Here is a 20,760-nt window from a genome sequence, read left to right as displayed (position 1 = left end):
CGGCTCCCCAGGAAGACCGCCGAGTGGGTCCAGTGCCACCGGCCCACGTCGCTGGAGACGGCCATCAATTTGGCGGAGGACCACCTGGTGGCGTGCCCGGGGGTCGGCGCACCCCCACTGACTTCTCCCTCTCTCTCTCCCCCCTCTCTCTCTCTCTCTCGACCTGTCCCTCTCCCCAGGTCCCGCCCTCCAGGCCCTCCTCGCGTTCCCCCCAGAGGCCGGGGTGGGATGGGCCTTGGACCGTCTGGGAGTTCGCGGGTCCCGCCCAGGGGGGCGGGGCCGCTGGGGACGGGTAGTGACTATGGATCCGGTTCCGCCCCCTCTCCGCGCTCAGCCTCCAACCCACTCCCCGCCGCCGGGGCGGCGGGTAGGCCTGGGCTGGCCTGCTGGCGGTGCGGTGATCCGGATCATTTTGTGGACCGATGTCCGATGATGGACATCGGAACAATGATCCGGATCCCGGACGTCCAGCGGACCACCCCCGATCAAGCAGGAGAGTACCAAATTCCTGTAAGTATCAAGGGGGGTACATATCAGGCCTTGGTGGATTCAGGATGTAACCAAACCTCGATCCATCAAAGCCTGATTCAGCCTGGGGCGTTGGATACAAGCCGCGTGGTTAAGGTGCGGTGTGTGCACGGGGATGTGGTGGAATATCCGGTTGTCCCAGTCACGATACAGTTTAGGGGGGAAAAGCATAGTGTGGAGGTGGCGGTTAGTCCCCACCTCCGGCATCCGCTAATTCTGGGGACGAATTGGCCCGCCTTTTCGGCGTTATTGGGGTCGTTGTGCGCGGATGCCGCTTGGGGAAACAAGGCTAGGAACGGGGCGGTGCGAGTGCAGGTTGGCGAGACTGATACGGGGCCCTTGGGAACAGCTTCAGAGGAACCGAGCGGGGTTGAGAGACTGATTCTCTCAGACCGCGATGACTTCCCTCTGGAGCAGTCTCAAGACGAGACGCTAAAACATGCGTTTCAACAGGTCCGCACTATCGACCGTCAGTCCCTCCAACCCGCAGTGCCCGTCACGTATCCTTATTTTGCCATAATTAAGGATAGGTTGTATCGAGTGACCCAAGACGCTCAGACAAAAATGGATACAACCCAATTGTTAGTACCAAAGAGCCGCCGGGAAATGCTTTTCCAGGCGGCTCATTCGAACCCGATGGCGGGCCACCTGGGACAGGCGGCCACGCTGAATCGTTTAATGACCCGATTCTTTTGGCCAGGCATTTATGACAATGTGCGCAGGTGGTGCGCGTCTTGTCCTGAATGTCAGTTGGTGAACCCACTGGCCGCCCCAAAAGCGCCATTGCGCCCTCTACCATTAATGCAGGTCCCCTTCGAGAGAATTGCGATGGACCTCATCGGGCCATTAGAGCGATCCGCACGCGGGCATCGTTTTGCGCTAGTTATCGTGGACTACGCAACACGATACCCGGAAGCAGTGGCTCTCCGCAACATCTCGCCGAAGAGTGTTGCGGACGCACTGTTTCGTTTAATCTCCCGGGTGGGGATTCCGAAAGAAATCCTCACTGATCAAGGCACGGCGTTTATGTCACGCACGTTAAGCGAATTGTACGGATTATTGGGCATTAAATCCATTCGAACCAGCGTCTATCACCCACAAACAGACGGCTTGGTCGAACGATTTAATCGCACTCTTAAATCCATGATCCGTAAATTCGTACAGGAAGACGCCAAAAATTGGGATCGGTGGTTAGAACCCCTCTTATTTGCTGTGCGCGAGGTCCCGCAAGCCTCCACGGGGTTTTCCCCCTTCGAGCTTCTCTACGGGCGTCAGCCACGGGGGGTGCTGGACGTCCTACGAGAAACTTGGGAGGAGGGGCCTTCGTTGGCCAAAAACGAAATTCAGTACGTCATGGACTTGCGAACAAAACTCCACACCTTGGGGCGGCTATCTAGGGAGAATTTGTTGCAAGCCCAGGACCGCCAGAGCCGGTCATATAACAGGGGTACTAAACTGCGCAAATTCACACCGGGAGAGAAGGTGCTCGTTCTACTCCCAACGTCGAGCTCAAAATTAATGTCGAAGTGGCAGGGGCCGTTTGAGGTCGCACGGCAGATAGGAGAGCTCGATTATGAAGTGATACGATCCGATAGGAACGGGGCACGTCAAATATACCACCTCAATCTGCTTAAAAAATGGAATGAGGTGGAATCGGTGTTGTTGGCAACGGTGATCGGGGGAGAGGATGATCTCGGGCCAGAGGCGAGCATTAAAGCGCAATCAGTCGCGCTGGCCCCTGGGGGAGATCACCTCTCACCGTTACAACTCGCTGATTTATCGAAGTTGCAGGCGGAGTTCGCTGACGTGTTCTCGCCCCTACCGGGACGGACCGACTTGATTCAGCACCATATCGAGACCGAGCCGGGCGTGGTAGTTCGCAGCCGGCCGTATCGCTTGCCTGAACACAAGAAAAAAGTAGTTCAGGACGAATTAGGCGCAATGCTCGACATGGGAGTAATCGAGGAGTCCAACAGTGACTGGGCGAGCCCGATAGTTTTGGTCCCCAAAACGGACGGCTCGGTCAGGTTCTGTGTGGACTACCGCAAGGTGAACGCTGTGTCGAAGTTCGACGCGTATCCAATGCCACGGGTTGACGAATTGCTTGATCGGTTAGGCTCGGCTCGATTTTATTCGACACTGGACTTAACAAAGGGCTATTGGCAGATCCCCTTGTCTCCATTGTCCAAAGAAAAAACAGCTTTCACCACGCCGTTCGGATTACACCAATTTGTCACGCTTCCTTTCGGCTTGTTCGGGGCGCCCGCAACCTTCCAGCGACTCATGGACAGGATTTTGCGTCCCCATGCTGCATATGCTGCTGCGTACCTAGATGACATAGTGATTTATAGTCACGACTGGCAGCGGCATATGCAGCATGTGAGGGCGGTCCTGAGGTCGCTGAGGAGAGCGGGGCTCACGGCCAATCCGAAGAAGTGTGCGATTGGGCGGGTGGAAGTAAGGTATCTGGGCTTCCACTTGGGTCATGGACAGGTGCGTCCCCAAATTGATAAGACTGCCGCAATTGCAACCTGTCCGAGGCCCAAGACCAAAAAGGAGGTAAGACAGTTCTTAGGGCTGGCGGGATATTATAGACGGTTTATACCAAATTATTCGGACCTCACCAGCCCTTTGACTGATCTTACTAGAAAGGGGCTACCAGATACGGTCCAGTGGACGGAGCCGTGTCAACAGGCTTTTACCCAAGTAAAGGCTGCTCTATGTGGCGGGCCGCTGTTACACTCCCCTGACTTTTCTCTCCCTTTCTTGTTGCAGACTGACGCGTCGGACAGGGGGCTGGGCGCAGTCCTGGCCCAGGAGGTGGAGGGGGGAGAGCGGCCGGTGCTGTACATTAGCCGTAAGCTCTCCAAGAGGGAAGCTAGGTACAGCACCGTAGAAAAGGAGTGTTTGGCCATCAGATGGGCCGTTCTCACCCTCCGCTATTACCTCCTGGGGCGGGAGTTCACTCTCTGTTCGGACCACGCTCCTCTCCAATGGCTCCACCGCATGAAGGATACCAACGCGCGGATCACCCGTTGGTATCTGGCTCTTCAGCCGTTTAAGTTCAAGGTGGTCCACAGGCCGGGTGCTCAGATGGCTGTGGCCGATTTCCTCTCCAGAAATGGGGGGGGGGGGGCTGCAGGCCGGACGGCTCCCCGGCCTGAGTCGGGCGGTGGGGGTATGTGGCAAGGGGGGCGTGGTTCAGCGAGGTCTGCAGCGGGAGAGAGGGCCACGGGACGAGCGGTAAGTGAGTGGGTTGGACGCAGATTAATAACACCTGTCTCTTGTGCTAGTAATGAGCGCGGAGACGGGATAAAACACCAGCGGAACCGGAGACCGAGGAGAGAGAGAGTCGGACTGTTGGTGCGAGACACTGAGTTTACCGGAAGCTGGAAGTGCGTGACCCGGAAGTGATACAGAGACTGAGCGATATATGAGAAAACAGACACACGAAGAAGTGTGCACGTTGTGATTGAGTTACAAGAATAAAAAGCATCAACAGTCCTGCCGACCCCCGTGTCCTCTTCCTTCCTTACCTTATCGAACTTGTTACAAGATAGTATAATGCATTAAAACTAGATCTGTCAAATCAATAAATCGGGATTAATCAAATCCAAAATAAACGTTTGTGTTTGCATAATATGTGTGTGTGTGTGTGTGCTGTGTATAATTATGTATATTTAAATACACACAAATACATATATATATATATATATATATATATATATTTGAGAAATATTTTATATACGTACAGTATACATATTCATATCATAATTTATGATATCTATAAATATTAATATTGTATATATAAATATAACATTTTTCTTAAATGTATACATGGATGTATGTATTTATATATACATAATTATACACAGCACAGCACACACACACATACATTATATAACTTATTTTGGATGCGATTACACATTTGAAAGCCCTAATATATATACAGTATATGCAAATATTTCTTATACATGAATGAGTGTCTATTTATATATACATAGTAAGTATACACAGCACACACACACACACACACACATATTATGTAAACACAAACTTTTATTTTGAATTATTCGCGATTAATCGATTTGACAGCACTAATCAAAACACGACAAACAACCAATTGAATCTGTGAATATTATAATGCATTTTATGTTTGGTTACAAATATTTATGATTAGATATAATACATTTTAAAGTACATTATGAATACCTTTATAATTATGCATAAAGGCTTTAAGTTAAGAGGTAACGACAATTTTTTGCTGACTTTGTAGACATTAGTTTGCTTAGATTCTGCAATTCATGCAAGAGTCAACAATATATGTTAAAACGAGAGTGAGTAAATAAAGACTAATGTTTTTTGTTTTGTTTGTTCTTGGAAGGGAAATGTGCTCTCTGCAAAACATTTACCCGAGTGCCGAATGAAAAGTGAGCTCTACGTAGTTCCACGTTGAATATTAATCATGCCGATTCCCTTGAACATTAAAAGCGCAGACTCCAGCTCAGGCCTCCCCCGATGCTAATCGCCCGCCGCGTCGCACCCCCAGAAACCTCACTGGAAACAATTTCGAGATGCTTGCTAACGTTTGTGAGGTTTGGCTGACATCACTCTCAGAGAGCAGAACTTCACCAGATGGACGGGGACTTTTGCTGAACACAGCCAGTAATATCTGTCCCGTTATGTCTTTAGCAGAGATACAGCGCTCTGAGAAGGAGAGGAAAGTAAAGCTCATTTCTCCGGCTCTCTGGCAGCGGGATTTCTCACAGAGCTCATTGGAAAGCCGAAAGCAGGATGCTATTGAGCCGAGAGGCCTGGGACTTCCGGAGAGAACAACCACTTTAATCTGAGTCCAACAGGCCCCCATCGGAGAACCAATTGAGCCTCCTGGCCCCTCGGCTGGAGCCCGGCAAAGCTCACAGGCCAATTGAAATATCTACCTTTGTTTTTCCTGAGTCTTAACCTGAAATGGGTGGAGGCCAGGCAGTCAAAAAAAAAAAAAACTGAAACAATGCAAAGACAAAAAGTGTAAATCTGCATCTTAAAAATAAACACTTGCATGCAAAACATACATTTCTAGGGTATTGTTTAATGACCCACATCAAATATTTTACGAGGCATATTAAAAGTTGAATATATAGTACATCCTACTTTACCTTCATGCATACAGCATACTCACATTAAGGTATACTCAAACCTCAGCTGTGTGATTGTTTATATCGTGGCAAAATGTGAACTGCATTATCAGCCCCCATCTCTACTCTGATAATGTGACTATAATGCCCATTCATACCCAACACAACGATATAGTTCTTAAAATCATTTTTAGAGTTTACACTATAACTATAATGATAACAGCACAGAGAAGTTATATTGTTAATTATATTTTTTCCACCTGATAACGAAGCCAATCAGAATCCATCCTGCTTTAAAGGGTTAGTTCACCCAAAAATCACACTGACTCCCCCTAATGTCGCTCCACACCCGTAAGACCTCCGTTCATCTTCAGACACAGTTTAAGATATTTTATATTTTAATCCCAGAGCATATACAGTCTATGCACACTTTACTGTCCATGTCAAGAAAGGGAATAAAAACATCATCACAGTAGTCCATATGAGACATCAGTGGGTTAGAGTCTCTTGAAGCATCCAAAATACAATTTGGTCCAAAAATAACAAAAACTACGACTTTATTCAGCATCGTCTCCTCTTCCGTGTTCCTCAAAAAAGATTAAAACGGTCATGAATCAGTGAATCGATCAATGTCACATGATTTTAGCAGTTCGGATCGCGTGCCAAACTGCTGAAATCGCGTGACATTGGCGATCCGAATCATTGATCGATTCACTGATTCATAACTGTTTGAATCTTTTTTCAATAATTTACATGCCCTCAAGCCATCCTAGGTGTACATGACTTTATTCTTTTAGCCAAACAATATTGGAGTTATCTTAAAAAATATCTATAAAATGGTAGATTTAAAAGCCCAAAAAAAACGCATCCATCCATTTTAAACGTACTGCACATGTCTCCAGGGGGTTAATAAAGGGGTTTGTGTAAGGAAAAATATCCATATTAATAACTTTAATTTATATGCTGTCCACCACTGACATATGGTAATAGAATTTTCCATTTTCTATCTTTTATCTTTCCGTGAAAGTAACCCTTTCAGATATTATAAACATGACTATCATGAATTGCTGTACAGCTGCATAGGCATTATTCACATCTATAGCACAAACGGTTCTCGGTATAGAGCAAGATAGTGATAAAGAGCCAAAAAGGACTTTAAAACACAGAAAGTAAGCAAAAGCACAACTTCATTACGTACAAAATATCTTCACACATAAAAATGGACAATTTCACAATTGCTCATTTACTCTTTTGCATATAAAAAGTAAGAAGTTCAACCATGTATCAGCCCAGGAGTCTGTGCAGGAGAAAAACTGTAATGGCCACACAATTCATTCACACCTGAAGTGTTTCTCTCAACAGGACGGCTTTGATGCCGCGGTGGAGGGAGGCGAACTGCTTCCTAAAAGGAAATGCCAAAGAATTTTAATAGAGCACACAGTTCACTGACTTCCTATGGGAAATGACTTCAAAGCAGCTCTGCCCCTATAAGACAATGAGATTGGGGGGCAATCTGTCCGTCAATAGCCCGTCTGTCAGCAGCAAACTACCCAGACACGGCTCAACAGGAAGAACGGCGAAAGCCAAACACTACCAACACAACATGGACGTGTGGAGAGTATCGTATTACAGCCATATTCATTTTTTAATCATCTTTCCTTACTCATTTAAAGAGTTTAACTATTCTTAAACTAATTTAAAAAGCTCTCACTAGCTAGCTGGTCTATTTTAAATATAAATAGTTTTCACTGCACATTAAAGATGTCTAATATAAAACATATTTGAACCCAACTCCCTTTACATGATCAGCAAGATATTTCAAATTCTCAAAATAGTGCTTTAAATCCTTTACGGTAATTTGAAACTCATTCCTAAAAATCATCTATAGGCAAATACCTAAACAACAAATCGTGCAAAACAGTTGCATTTACTATATTTACAGTAGTTCCTCAAGTCATGTTGATGTCAATAAAATCCGAAAGATTAAACTATTAAAGTGCACATTTTGGCTTACTATGTTACATAAGGCAGGTTGATTTTGTTCAGGACATGTTCTGGACTTGTACAATGCCTATAAAAGGAAAGGAAGTAAATTCAACTGAATGCTTAAATGAAAATCTGTAAAGGCTTTTCATTTCTATCTTCCCATATGATCTCCAGACTACAACCACCATTGAACTCCATTCACAAAAGCATCAACAGGTCAACTCCACCAACAATAGAGTCAACAATAGACCTTACTGAGAGACTAATTCACACATCTGACCTCCTAAAAGGCCATTCCCCAAAGCTCAATGCTCCTGACCGGATGAACACTGTTTACACAAGACTATCAGAGTGAAGAAGAACACGTTCACTTTAATACACAGGTGCACTCTTAAAAATAAAGATTTTGTGGTTTTTATTGGCTGTGTGGTTCTTTAGAAGTTACAAAAGCTGCTTAAGAGTTTCTTCAGATTCTGTGTTTAATGGTTTTCTGAAGAACTAGAGAATAAACAGCTATGTCGAAAAAATTAAGTTGAGCTTTAGTAGTTTTGGTTTTAGACCGTCAATCAGGTAATGTCCAACTTGCGCCAGCTAAAATCCAGTTCCAAAACAAAGGCTGGAGAAATGTAAAAAGGTTTCCCTATGACACCAGACCCTTACTTTAAAGAGTGTACACCTCAACAAACATCAAAGCTAGGCTCTGTTGCATTTGTATCGGATACTACACACAACACAAACATCATAGTTATTGAATGCTCTTGTTTAAACCTTAAACTCAAATATTATAAGCTTTCAATGTTGTTTTGGTGTAACATGACATGACTAAACTTTTTGGTAAAGTTTCAGCTCGTGTCTCTGACAGAAACACCGCACAACACGTTTTACAGATTTTAGTGGAATGCGTCTCTTACCTTGTAGTTGCATTTCTCCGAGTTTCCTTTCTTCCCTCCGTTCGCCGAGCAGCTGCAGCACAGAAACACGCATAAAGCCGTGAGAAAACGAACAAGTCTCCGTGATCCAGCCATTCCTGCCCGTCCATGAAGCTCCTCTGGTGAGAATGAACGCGAACGAGTCGCCGCCGAAGATTGTGAAGGAGGTTTACGAGCCCCACAAGGGGGAGCTCTCTCTCTCTCTCTCTCTCTCTCTCTCTCTCTCTCTCTCTCTCTCTCTCTCTCTCTCTCTCTCTCTCTCTCTCTCTCTCTCTCTCTCTCTCTGTGTGTGTGTGTGTGTGTGTGTGTGTGAGAGAGAGAGAGAGAGAGAGAGAGAGAGAGATTTTTAAAACCCCTTTATTACAATAAACAAACCATTCAACCAACATTTAAATCAAGCATCAATCACTAAGAAAACCCCAAACTTTTCTAAAAAAAGAAAAAGAAACCATAACTCATTGTTAACAATTTCATACAATATACAGTAGGCCTACAGTCCAAAAGTTTGGACACATTACTATTTGTAATGTTTTTGAAAAAGTTTCTTCTGCTCATCAAGCCTGAATTTATTTGATCAAAAATACAGAATTTGTTTTTAAATATTGTGATATATTACAGTTTTTTTCAGTCGCTAACAAGCGTTTGTCCAATCAGTTGTCACATTTTCAAAACTCTAAACACAATTAGCACAGCATCAGTCTTTTGTGGCCATACCATTCACACATTTCATGTCGTTTTCACACAATATGCAGTTAGTGAACACATTTCCACAATGCTTATATTTTCTTAACAGACAAGCTATACCTCCCAACAAAATTATGGATTGTTTTTGTTGTATTTGCGAATGCTAACACACAACATCCCACAATAGTAAAAACAATATTCCAAACCTTAGATACAGTATAAAAACCCCTGCTTCTGCAATGCTATCATTTCAAAAATAATATATCTCAGCTGATAATAATTCCATTCTCAATTGACATGTCAATAAGGTCATACAGTAATGCATATGTAGAATAATTTGTCCCTCTAAAGAAAACAACGTCTTCCACCCTCTGGGAGAAGAGGAAAGCTCCTCAATAATGATCAAGAGCATGCCACATGGTTCTTGAAAATAATGCAATAAAACCGCAAGATATTCAAACTAGAATTGTGGAGGACCATGAGATTTTTGACAATATCGATAGCATTAGCCTCACAACCATTACGCGGGCATTGTCCAAACACTGAGTGCGAATGAAGCAGCTCTACACTCTTCCCTTTGAGAGGAACAGTGAGAGAGTCAAGGAGCCCTACCTTTCCTCAACCCCATAGAGGAGATCTTTTGTGCATGGAGATTGAAGGTTTATGACCATCAGCCACATGACCAGATGTCCCTCCTTGAAGCCATGGATGCTGGCTGCAGGGACATCACAGTTTGTAATTGCTAAGAGTGGATCCGACATACCAAGTGGTCTTATCCCAGGTGCATCGACTTGGATAATATCAGATGTGATGTTGATGAAAACATGGCCTATCCCTGTAGATCGCAGAGATTAGATACAGTAATTTTGTGCTTATTTTTTTCTTTGTTCAAAATGTTCTTGTGTGTTAATTTTGTTCACTGTAAGCAATACTGTAAAACTTTTTTCTGTTCTATCATACGTTGTATCTACTTTATCTCCTGTAGTAAATAGTAAAAAAAAAAAAAACTGATTTGTTTTTTACTAGAATGCTTTTGAATGTGAACATGTACATGTGGACATACAGTTCCCAACCAAGATATTTAGTGCAAAACAGAGGATTGCATGTTTTGCATGCAGATACCTGTAAAATTGAAACATAAAAGTCTATGCAGTCTTTGTAATGTTAACAATAGCCAGAATTTTGAAACCTGGTATACTTTAATTGACTGCATGTACCTTGTGAAGTGAAAACAAGTGTTATTCTTTGACAGAATAATTCCATTTTGAGTCAGATTTCCAGTGTTTTGGTAAAGTTAGTGTGTGCAGAGAAAGATGTGTTCTGTTTTGAAATGAAGAGTTAGTGTATATTTAACAAAATGTGTTATTGAGAATAAAATTATCCATTTGGCCAATTGTGTTTTGTAGGTGTAAGTCTGTGTTAAGAGTTTAGAAAAATTATCTGAAGTATGGGTAAGTGCTTGTTAGCGACTGAAAAAAACTGTATTACAATTTAAAATATTTGGTTTTTAATTTATTATACTTTAAATGATCATTTATTTCTGTGATAAAAGCTGAATTTTCAGGATGGTTCCTCCAGTCTTCAGTGGTCATGATCCTTCAGAAATCATTTAATATGAGTGTTTGGAAACAGTTCTGCGGCCTAATATATTTGATGAATAAAAGGTTCAAAAGAGCTGCATTTATTCAAAATAAAAACATTTTCAAATAAAATAAATCTCCTTTACTATCAATTTTTATCAATTTAACACAACCTTGCTGAATAAAATTATTGAATTATTTCAAAAAAAGAAAGAAAAATAATGACTGACCCCAAATTAATGACCAGTAGTGTATATTGTTGATACAAAAGATTTCTATTTTTAAAAAATTTGCTTCTTTTTTTTATTTTTATTTTTTGACTTTTTATTCATCAAAGTATTATTTTAAAAAAGTATCACAGGTTATGAAAAAAATATTAAGCAGCAGAACTGTTTCCAACACTCATATTAAATCCTCATATGAGAATGATTTCTGAAGGATCATGACCACTGAAGACTGGAGGAATGATCCTGAAAATTCAGCTTTTATCACAGAAAGAAATGATCATTTAAAGTATAATAAATTGAAAACCAATTATTTTAAATTGTATTGTATTACATCAAATAAATGCAGGCTTGATGAGCAGAAGAAACAAAAACATTACAAATCGTAATGTGTTCAAACTTTTGGCCTGTTTGTCAACACACCAAATTAATCAAAATTTTAAAAAGTTATCCATTGCTTTAAAATAATTCAAATCTATTAAAATTCTAGATTTCATGGAAGAGTGTGTGTGTGTGTGTGTGTGTGTGTGTGTGTGTGTGTGTGTGTGTGTGTGTGTGTGTGTGCGTGTGAATGAGTGTACATTTGTGTATGTGTTTGCGTGTGAGTGTACGTGTGTTTGTGTCTGTGTGTGTGTGTGTGTGTGTGCGCGTGTGAATGAGTGTACATTTGTGTATGTGTTTGCGTGTGTTTGTGTCTGTGTGTGTGTGTGTGTGTGTGCGCGTGTGAATGAGTGTACATTTGTGTATGTGTTTGCGTGTGAGTGTACGTGTGTTGGTGTGTGTGTGTGTGTGTGTGTGTGTGTGTGCGTGTGTGTGTGTGTGTGTGTGTGTGTCTAAGTGCATAATTGTGTTTGTGAATGTGTTTATATATCATCCTAGTCTCTGAAATCTTATTTATTTATTTATTTGTTTGTTTATGTTTATTCAGTGACTAGTTTACCAACATACCAACATAAAATTATTTCTCCAGTATGCAAATGTTATGTATTTATGGAATTCCCTGAGAACCTGATTTATATGATGCATGTGCTATATAATCCAAAATTTGTTTTATTTAAATATTGTTTTATACAACCATAAATGTTCCAAACACCAGAATGCTGCTGTTGCATCCATAATTGAATCTATAAATGTAGTAGATTATCCAGCTATAGAATATTTGCATTATACTGCAAAAATAGTCCATGCTCATGACTGTCTGATTATGACCGATGTGTGTGTACCTGTACCCTCAGACATGTTCATTATGAAGCCATGTTTGTTTTTACAGTGATAGACACGCTGGCATAATTCATTGTGTTATAATTTCAGGTTACCGACCTCACAGGTTAGAGATTCATTCACACCCTGTTATGACACGCTCGAAACATGTGAGACATCTGAAGTATGTAAAGTGTGAAATCATACGCAACTGTGGACGCATTAGTGAAAAGTGAATAATCTCTTTCCATCTTAATCTCTTGAATGCGGTGTTCTCGATTTTCAACACATTTGTACCAACCTCAAACTTCTGACAAAACCAAACACATAAAATAATATTCTCTTCCCTCAGATCAAACTCTGGTTTCAGATAAAAGACAAAACCTAGATGACAGAACCAAATACACATGAAATACGGTACAGGTGCCAGAGAACAGTTTCCAGAGAGTTCAGAATAGAAAAACAGGTGAATCGTGTCGTGAGAGCTTTAGGATTCTGGACCAATAGATTCATTCTTTTCAAATATGGATCACCTGGAAAATACTGGTGTCTATGCAGTCCTGATGATATTGCTGGCAATGTAAGACAGAAAGTTTGGCTCATCGGCTCTGTAGCCAACAGCCACAATGTGCATCCAACTATCCTGTTTCAGATCAAAGTGAAAACTGGAGGCCAAAGGAATCGGGAGCATTTGAGCTGCCGTCTGCACTGATACACCCAGATCCTCTTTCAGCTCCGCTTCTGTTACTGACAGCATACAAGCTGCTTTTTAAAGATGAGCACACCAGCAATGCCCCAAACAGCTTTAGCATGCATTCATAATGCAGGGCCATCATTTAGATATACACCGATCAGGCAATCCTAATATTGTGTTGGTCCCCCTTTGCTGCCAAAACAGCCCTGACCCATCAAGGCATGGACTCCACTTCCTGAAGGTGTGCTGTGGTATCTGGCACCAAGATGTTAGCAACAGATCCTTTTGAGTCCTGTAAGTTGCGAGGTGGGGCCTCCATGGATCGGACTTGTTTGTTCAGCACATCCCACAGATGCTCAATTGGATTGAGATCTGGGGAATTTGGAGGCCAAGTCAACGCCTTAAACTCGTTGTTGTGCTCCTCAAACCATTCCTGAAGCATTTGTGCTTTGTGTCAGGAGCATTATCCTGCTGGAAGAGCCACAGCCACCAGAATACCGTTTCCATGAAAGGCTGAACATGGTCTCAGCAATGCTTAGGTAGGTGGAGCGTGTCAAAGTAACATCCACATGGATGGAGGACCCAAGGTTTCCCAGCAGAACATTGGCCAAAGCATCACACTGCCTCCGCCTTCTTCCCATAGAGTCTCCGTGATCCAGCCATTCCTGCCCGTCCATGAAGCTCCTCTGGAGAGAATAAACGCGAACGAGTCGCTGCCGAAGATTGTGAAGGAGGTTCACGAGCCCCACAAGGGGGAGCATCCTGAAGCCATGTGTTCCTCAGGTAAGCCACGCACACACACCCGGCCAGCCACGTGATGTAAAAGATAATGCTCACGTGCCACTGTTGGTGCATTCGGCGGGGTCAGGGGCCAGCATGGGCACCCTGACTGGTCAGCGGCTGTGCCGCCCCATACGCAACAAACTGAGATGCTCTGTGTATTCTGACAGCTTTCTATCAGAACCAGCATTAACTTCTTGAGCAGTTTGAGCTCCAGTAGCTCGTCTGTTTGATCGGACCACACGGGCCAGCCTTCGCTCCACACGTGCATCAATGAGCCTTGGCCGCCTATGACCCTGTGGCCGGTTCTCCACTGTTCCTTCCTTGGAGCACTTTTGATAGATACTGACCACTGCAGACCGGGAACAGCCCACAAGAGCTGCAGTTTAGGAGATGCTCTGACCCAGTCGTCTAGCCGTCACAATTTGGCTCTTGTCAAACTCACTCAAATCCTTACGATCAGTGACCATATGACCATATGATCATTTTTTCTGCTTCTAACACATCAACTTTGAGGACTAAATGTTCACTTGCTGCCTAATATATCCCACCCACCAACAGGAGCCGTGATGAAGAGATCATCAGTTATCACTTCATATATGTTAAAAGCTGTAAACAAATGTGGCATTGCCCTTTGAAAATATGCATTGATATTCTGGAAAAATTATACATTTGTGTCTCTCTTCCTAGGATAATTTTTGTAATATTATTTTATGTAGATCACTGTAATATTAGACATTATATAATGACAAAGATAATAAAAATGCATTTGTTTAAGGACAGAATAAATGAGTTTGTTTTTATGGTAAGTGTTCTATTTGTTAAAAAAAAAAAACAGTGCATAACGAATGAAAGAAAATATAATATTTTGTAAATTTGAAAAAGTTCCGTCTCAGAGCAAAATCTAAAACAACAGCGCCACCACGTGTTTACAAATATACTCAACACATGCATGCCAATTAACATAGCCTACAAATATTATATTTGTTTTAAAAAAATCCCCCCTTTCAAACATGCAAAACTGTGCTGGAAATGGTGAAACCCTTCATGTTCACATTTTCACACCATATATTTGGCAATTTTATTTATACAAGTGCTGAAAATGTTGAAAGTGACTCAAAATGCAAATATAAATCCCCCCTAAGAGAAACCCCCCATTGTGACCCAATCAATACTTAATAGGTTTACTGAGTCCTATAGTTACAAAGCACTAATTCATTTGCGTGCGTGTGTGTGTGTGTGTGTGCGTGTGTGAGCCTGTTTATGTGGTTTATGAGGACACAAATTTGTATAACTACATGGATATTACACTGGTATTACACTATAAATGTGGTTTATGAGGACATATCAAATGTGCTCATATTTCCAATAGCTTTAAAAACATACTAAATTATGTTTTTTTGAGAAAGTAAAAATGCAGATTGTTTCCTGTGATGGGTAGGTTTAGGGGCAGTGTAAGGGGATAGAAAATTACGCCCATAGAGTCCCTGTAAACCACATAGACCAACGTGTGTGTGTGTGTGGTGTGTTTGCTTAACAGTTGGCAGAAGACAATGTTCACTTAACTTCACTTGGAACTAGAGAAAGTGTTTAAAGTTTTAATTGAACTTTAGGTTTGAATCAAAGAGTTAGATTAAAATTGTATTTATAATGACTTTATTCTTTTATATTTTCAGTAATACGCAATAAGAAATGACAATGAGAACCATTTTAAATCATAGTGAGAGATCATTATTATTTAGGCTACATAAATGCAAAGACATATATAATAAATTACAATATCACAACAGAGGCAGAGCGACAGAAATAAAAAGAGTGAATGTGTTTCTGCGAGCCTCAGCGTTGTTCCCTGCTGGACTGTAAATCACTGAGGACGGTTTTCACCATGAGAAACTGAGACTCTCTGTGTGAGCGCTTCAGCTTGGCTCTTCTGTTCTGGAACCAAATCTAAGAGAAAGAAACATCCACCATATACTTCATCATCATCAGTTTGAACAGTTTATTAATCCTACATCTATAGAACTAACACAAATATCCCAAAACAAACATTGTTATACTAGCTAAATTAATAATCTTGGTTATTATTGACACAATATCAATAAATATTAACGCAAATGAGGCACTGATGAACAGGTCAGTCTTTACCTGGATTCTGTCCTCATCTAGATGAAGTTTCTTAGCAAGTTCTTCCCGTATATCGATGCCCGGGTATGAGTTCACTTGAAACACACTCTCCAATATCTTAATCTGGACAGAAAAACATCATTAATATCAAAACTACAGGTGAAAACACAGTTTATTCTTTAGTGTATTTTAGTGCCTTTTTAGATAAAATTACATCCATGTAATTCTGTGATTTCAATGTTAGAAGTAACTTTAATAATTTATCCTAATAATTTATTAAGTTTTGACAAGAAAGTCAACACAGAATACGTTCTGAAAACTTTGGAGTGTGTGTGTGTGTGTGTGTGTGTGATGATGAATAGAGCTATTCATCATCACACACACTCCAACGTTCTTAGAACGTTTCTATGTAATGAATTGCTAATGTTCTCAAAACGTTACAAAAACCTAATAGGCCTACATCGTTCATGGAACGTTCTGAATGTGTTTCAGAATGTTCATAGAACATTTAAAACTAACGTTCCAAACTCTTAATGTTTACAAAATGATAAAATAGAATGTTTTCTTAACGTTCATAACCAATAAAAAAGGTTTTACGTTCAGAGAACTTTCAGAAATAATGTTTTTATAACTTAACAGGATCAAAGTACTATATTTAGTTAGCAGTGCACACTTGTGTAGGCAATGAAAGGTGATTAAGCGATTAAAGCGCATGCGCAGGTCAGAAGAGTTCACCTGAACGCTAGAGAACGCCGTCCGCGGCCTGCGCCCGATGTACCAGTTCAGTGTTCTCCTGTACGAGTCTGCTGGCGATTTACTGTAAGATTTACCATCTTCATTCACTCTCACATCCACCGAAGCTTCACTGTCTGCGACCACGCGACGATTCTGGCATGCTGGTTTCACATCTGAAGAAAATAAAATACATTATGGGTGCGTCTCAAACAGATCGCTATAGTCGCTATAGTATGTCCTGATCAGTGCCCTGACAACTGAACTAGGGATCTGATTGAGAAGCATCCTATGATAGCTGCGCGTTATCGTTGGGAAATGCGCTTCATTTAAGTGAATCGATTCGTTCGAACCAAGAGCCGGTTCAGTAAACCGAGTCATCGGTCAATAAATAAAACTTCTGGGACGCGTCTTTTAAAGTAACATTATCATGAATTGTTCCCAATATTGTTATTAAAAGTGTACTTTACAGTTTTACTCTTAAAAAAATAATGTTGTTTTTTTTTTACGAAAATGTTTACAACAATGGAATGGAGATTGGAGGCTATACAAAAAAAAATAGACCTAGGTCTTTATTCAGAGTTATTTTTGACAATAAATATTAGTTGTAACTATATTTTATAAGCAGCACTTGATGTATAGAGTCCCCATTTGTCACTTTCTGATAAAATGAATCGATTATTGCTGTCAAATCGAAATTACTGACACCAAACTTTTGACCAGTAATGTATAGTGTTACAAAAGATTTATATTTTAAATAAATGCTGTCCTTTTTTAAAAATGTTTTATTGATTAAAGAATCCTGATTTCTGCAGGATCATGTGACACTGAAGACTGGAGTAATTACCGTTATTAACCATTATTTCAAATTAGAATAATATTTCACAATTTGTTTCTGTATGTTTGATCAAATGCAGTCTAGATGAACATAAGAGACTTTTTTAAACTTTTGACCGACATGTATTATATAAACACTAGATACATTTGACAGCACTATAGAATAATTGTAAATGCAATGTGAATTTTCCTGATGCATACACACATTTTTTTTTAAATATATTAAAAACAAATAGCAAAAACTCAATATTTGTGATGTTTTACCTGTCCAGGGTCGGTGCGGCGCTGACAGGGCGGTTCTCTGGTCCGGTCGGTTCAGTCCCAGGATGCTGTCGATGGTGAACACGGACTGTCTGTTCTGATGCACGCTGACCGTGAGAGAGGCCATCTGGAGCCCTGAGTGCTCTTCTTCTCCTGACTGGTGTGATCTGAACTCTTGGGTTCGCCTTTATAGCTCCAAACGTCACCAATTAAAGCCAGAGACTGAATGTTTTACATGTGAATCGCCGGCCCTCACCATGGGGCCCCTGGACGACTGCAGGTAATTCAGGGTCTAAATGAGGCGTTCCAACCTGAAGCAGCAACCTGTTATCTTCTGGAGACACTGAATCCCTTAAAGCTGCTATTGAGCGGGACAAAACCCGGCTGATGTGCCATTCTTTTTACTCACCAGGTAGAAAATTAGGCCCCGTTCCCAGGATTTATCTCCCTCTCATTTCCTTCTGCTGCATCTCCAGCTTTATGAGAAAGCAGTCAACTAGTGCCTAATCTTATTTACCTTATTTTCTACCACACGAGTTTAAAATAATAATAAAGCCTAATACTGTTTAAACTAATCCTGCTGAATATTCCCATTCTCTCTTGACATGCATGGAGGAAGATGCTCCGGATCACAAAAGCACAATAGCTGGCTGGCAATTTGCTGGAAGCAGCATGTAATAATTGTCTCATTCAGTGCTGAATTGATCTCTTTTGGTTGCTTGGCTGCTTTTAATAAATGACTTGCTTGTTTATTTGTCTTGGGCTCTTGGAGAGCACCGGGGACACGAGCGCGGCCCCTGCGGCTCCATTGTTTTGCAAAGAAATGACCAATTAGACTTGTTTAAATGCAAACCCCATGAAGACCAATTAGAAATGAAAATAACTTAACCAACAATACAAGCATTTAACGCTTTATTATACAGAGATAATCCAGACGTGCAGTTGCGGCACAACTTTGGAGAGTTTTATGAAATTGAGGTTGTTTTCAAATCCTTAGGGTTAGGTTTATTCGGTAACACTTCAAAATAAGGTGTCATTTTATTAACAGTTTATACATAAACTAACAACGTACGATATATATTTACAACAACCATTGTCAATAAAAATGTTCATGTTCATATTAGTTCACAGTGCATTAACTCATGAGAACGGACAGACTAAAGACTAAATTAAGCCTTATTCAAGATTTACGCATTTAATAGTAAAACTCCATCAAATTGATGAATTAATAAAACATTTTGCATAAAATCCTAATAGAGAAATGGAATGGAATGAAAAAATGTATATTTAATATTTATACAAAATGTTTTATTATGCTCTAGTTTTTTACTCATTAAAAATTAATAATATGAATAATATAAGGATTATTCAACTCAATTTGATTTTACTATAAATTGAAATAGTAAGTATTGAAAAAGGTTTAACAACCCTTAAAAGGTTAAAAAAGAAATATATTCGGTACCCCGGCTGAATTAAAAAAAAAGATTTTGTGTAATATTGTTTTAAACTGTAAATTGTTTTAGCAATTACAGAAAATTCAACAAAAATATTTCCTAAACCTGGCCAATAACTTTTAAATATTTGGTATGGAATAGCCTATTAAGATAATGATTTATTTTCTGTATTAATATTTTGATCATAAGATTTATTTACACAAATGTTTTGTTATGTTTTGTGGCATTTAAGAATGATTTGAAAATTTTAGCTGAATATTTAAAGCAACCAATTCCTTATGCCAAAAGTCTTGGGACACGCCTCCAAATAATCTTCACTTCAGGTGTTCAATCTCTTCATGTCCACAGGTGTGTAAATCAAGCACTAGGCCTGCAGACGCTTCTACACACATTAGTGAAAGAATGGGTCGCTCTCAGGAGCTCAGTGAACTCAAGCGTGGGGCCGTGATAGGTCGCCACCTGTGCAATAAGTCCATTCCTGACATTTCCTCACTACTAAATATTCCACGCTCAACTGTTAGTGGGATTATAACAAAGTGGAAGCGATTGGGAACAACAGCAACTCAGCCACGAAGTGATAGGCCACGAAAAATCACAGAGCGGGTCAGTACATGCTGAGGGTCACAGTGAGCATAAGTTACCAACTTTCTGCAGAGTCAACAGCTCCAGACCTCCAAACTTCTGTGGCCTTCAGATGAGCTCAGGAACAGCGTAGAGAGCTTCATGGAATGGGTTTCCATGGCCGAGCAGCTCATCCAAGCCTTACATCACCAAGAGCAATGCAAAGCGTGGGATGCAGTGGAGTAAAGCAGCCGCCACTGGACTCTAGAGCAGTGAGACGTGTTCTCTGAGTGACCAATCACACTTCTCTGTCTGGCAATCACATTGACGAGTCTGGGTTTAGCAGTTGCCAGGAGAACGGGATTTGTCTGACTGTATTGTGTCGAGTGTAAAGTTTGTTGGAGGAGGGATTATGGTGAGGGTTTTTTTCAGGGGTTGGGCTTGGCCCCTTAGTTCCAGTGAAAGGAACTCTTAATGCTTCAGCATACCAAAGCATTTTGGACAAGTTCATGCTCCCAACTTTGTGGTAACAGTTTGGGGATGGCCCCTTCCTGTTCGAACATGACTGCCCACCAGTGCACAAAGCGAATGCACTGGATGAGTGAGTTTGGTGTGGAGGAACTTGACTGGCCTGCGCAGAGTCCTGAGCTCAACCCGATAGAACAGCTTTGGGAGGAATTAGAGCGGAGACTGAGAGCCAGGCCTTCTCGTCCAACAAAGTATATATATATATATATATATATATATATATATATATATATATATATATATATATATATATATATATATATATATAATATATGTGTGTGTGTATATATATATATATATATATATATATATATAATATATGTGTGTGTGTATATATATATATATATATATATATATATATATATATATATATATATACATACATATACACACACACTTTTTTGTTATGTGAAGAAGTTTAATCCAAGTGTCAAAAAATCTATTCAAAAAATGTCTAAACCAGAGTAATGGAAAAAAATAAATAAAGATTCTGGAGTCAAAGAGGATTTTTTTTTTAAAACAG

At 40.8% G+C, this 20,760-nt stretch overlaps 2 protein-coding genes across 2 annotated transcripts in view; both read right to left on the bottom strand.

Moving 5' to 3' along the window:
• il17rd (interleukin 17 receptor D) overlaps positions 1–8,721 on the bottom strand; it is a 57,766-nt gene extending 49,045 nt beyond the window's left edge. Inside the window, exon 1 of the mRNA XM_067431689.1 lies at positions 8,561–8,721. Within this exon, the coding sequence (XP_067287790.1) occupies positions 8,561–8,674 (114 nt within the window). The 5' untranslated portion in view covers positions 8,675–8,721. The remainder of the gene's footprint in view (positions 1–8,560) is intronic.
• Positions 8,722–15,447: 6,726 nt separating this feature from the next.
• Positions 15,448–17,831, bottom strand: hesx1 (HESX homeobox 1). Its single transcript, XM_067431576.1, has 4 exons — positions 17,698–17,831; positions 16,600–16,772; positions 15,886–15,987; positions 15,448–15,687 (listed from the first exon to the last, which is right to left on the bottom strand). Exons 1-4 carry the CDS (start codon positions 17,819–17,821, stop codon positions 15,577–15,579), a joined length of 510 nt encoding a protein of 169 aa, XP_067287677.1. The 5' UTR covers positions 17,822–17,831; the 3' UTR covers positions 15,448–15,576.
• Positions 17,832–20,760: the final 2,929 nt, after the last annotated feature.

Source organism: Pseudorasbora parva, chromosome 22, assembly GCF_024679245.1.
Source record: "Pseudorasbora parva isolate DD20220531a chromosome 22, ASM2467924v1, whole genome shotgun sequence".
Taxonomy (NCBI): domain Eukaryota; kingdom Metazoa; phylum Chordata; class Actinopteri; order Cypriniformes; family Gobionidae; genus Pseudorasbora; species Pseudorasbora parva.
The sequence above is the reverse complement of the archived record's forward strand: the minus strand, read 5'-3'. Positions and strand labels throughout refer to the sequence as shown.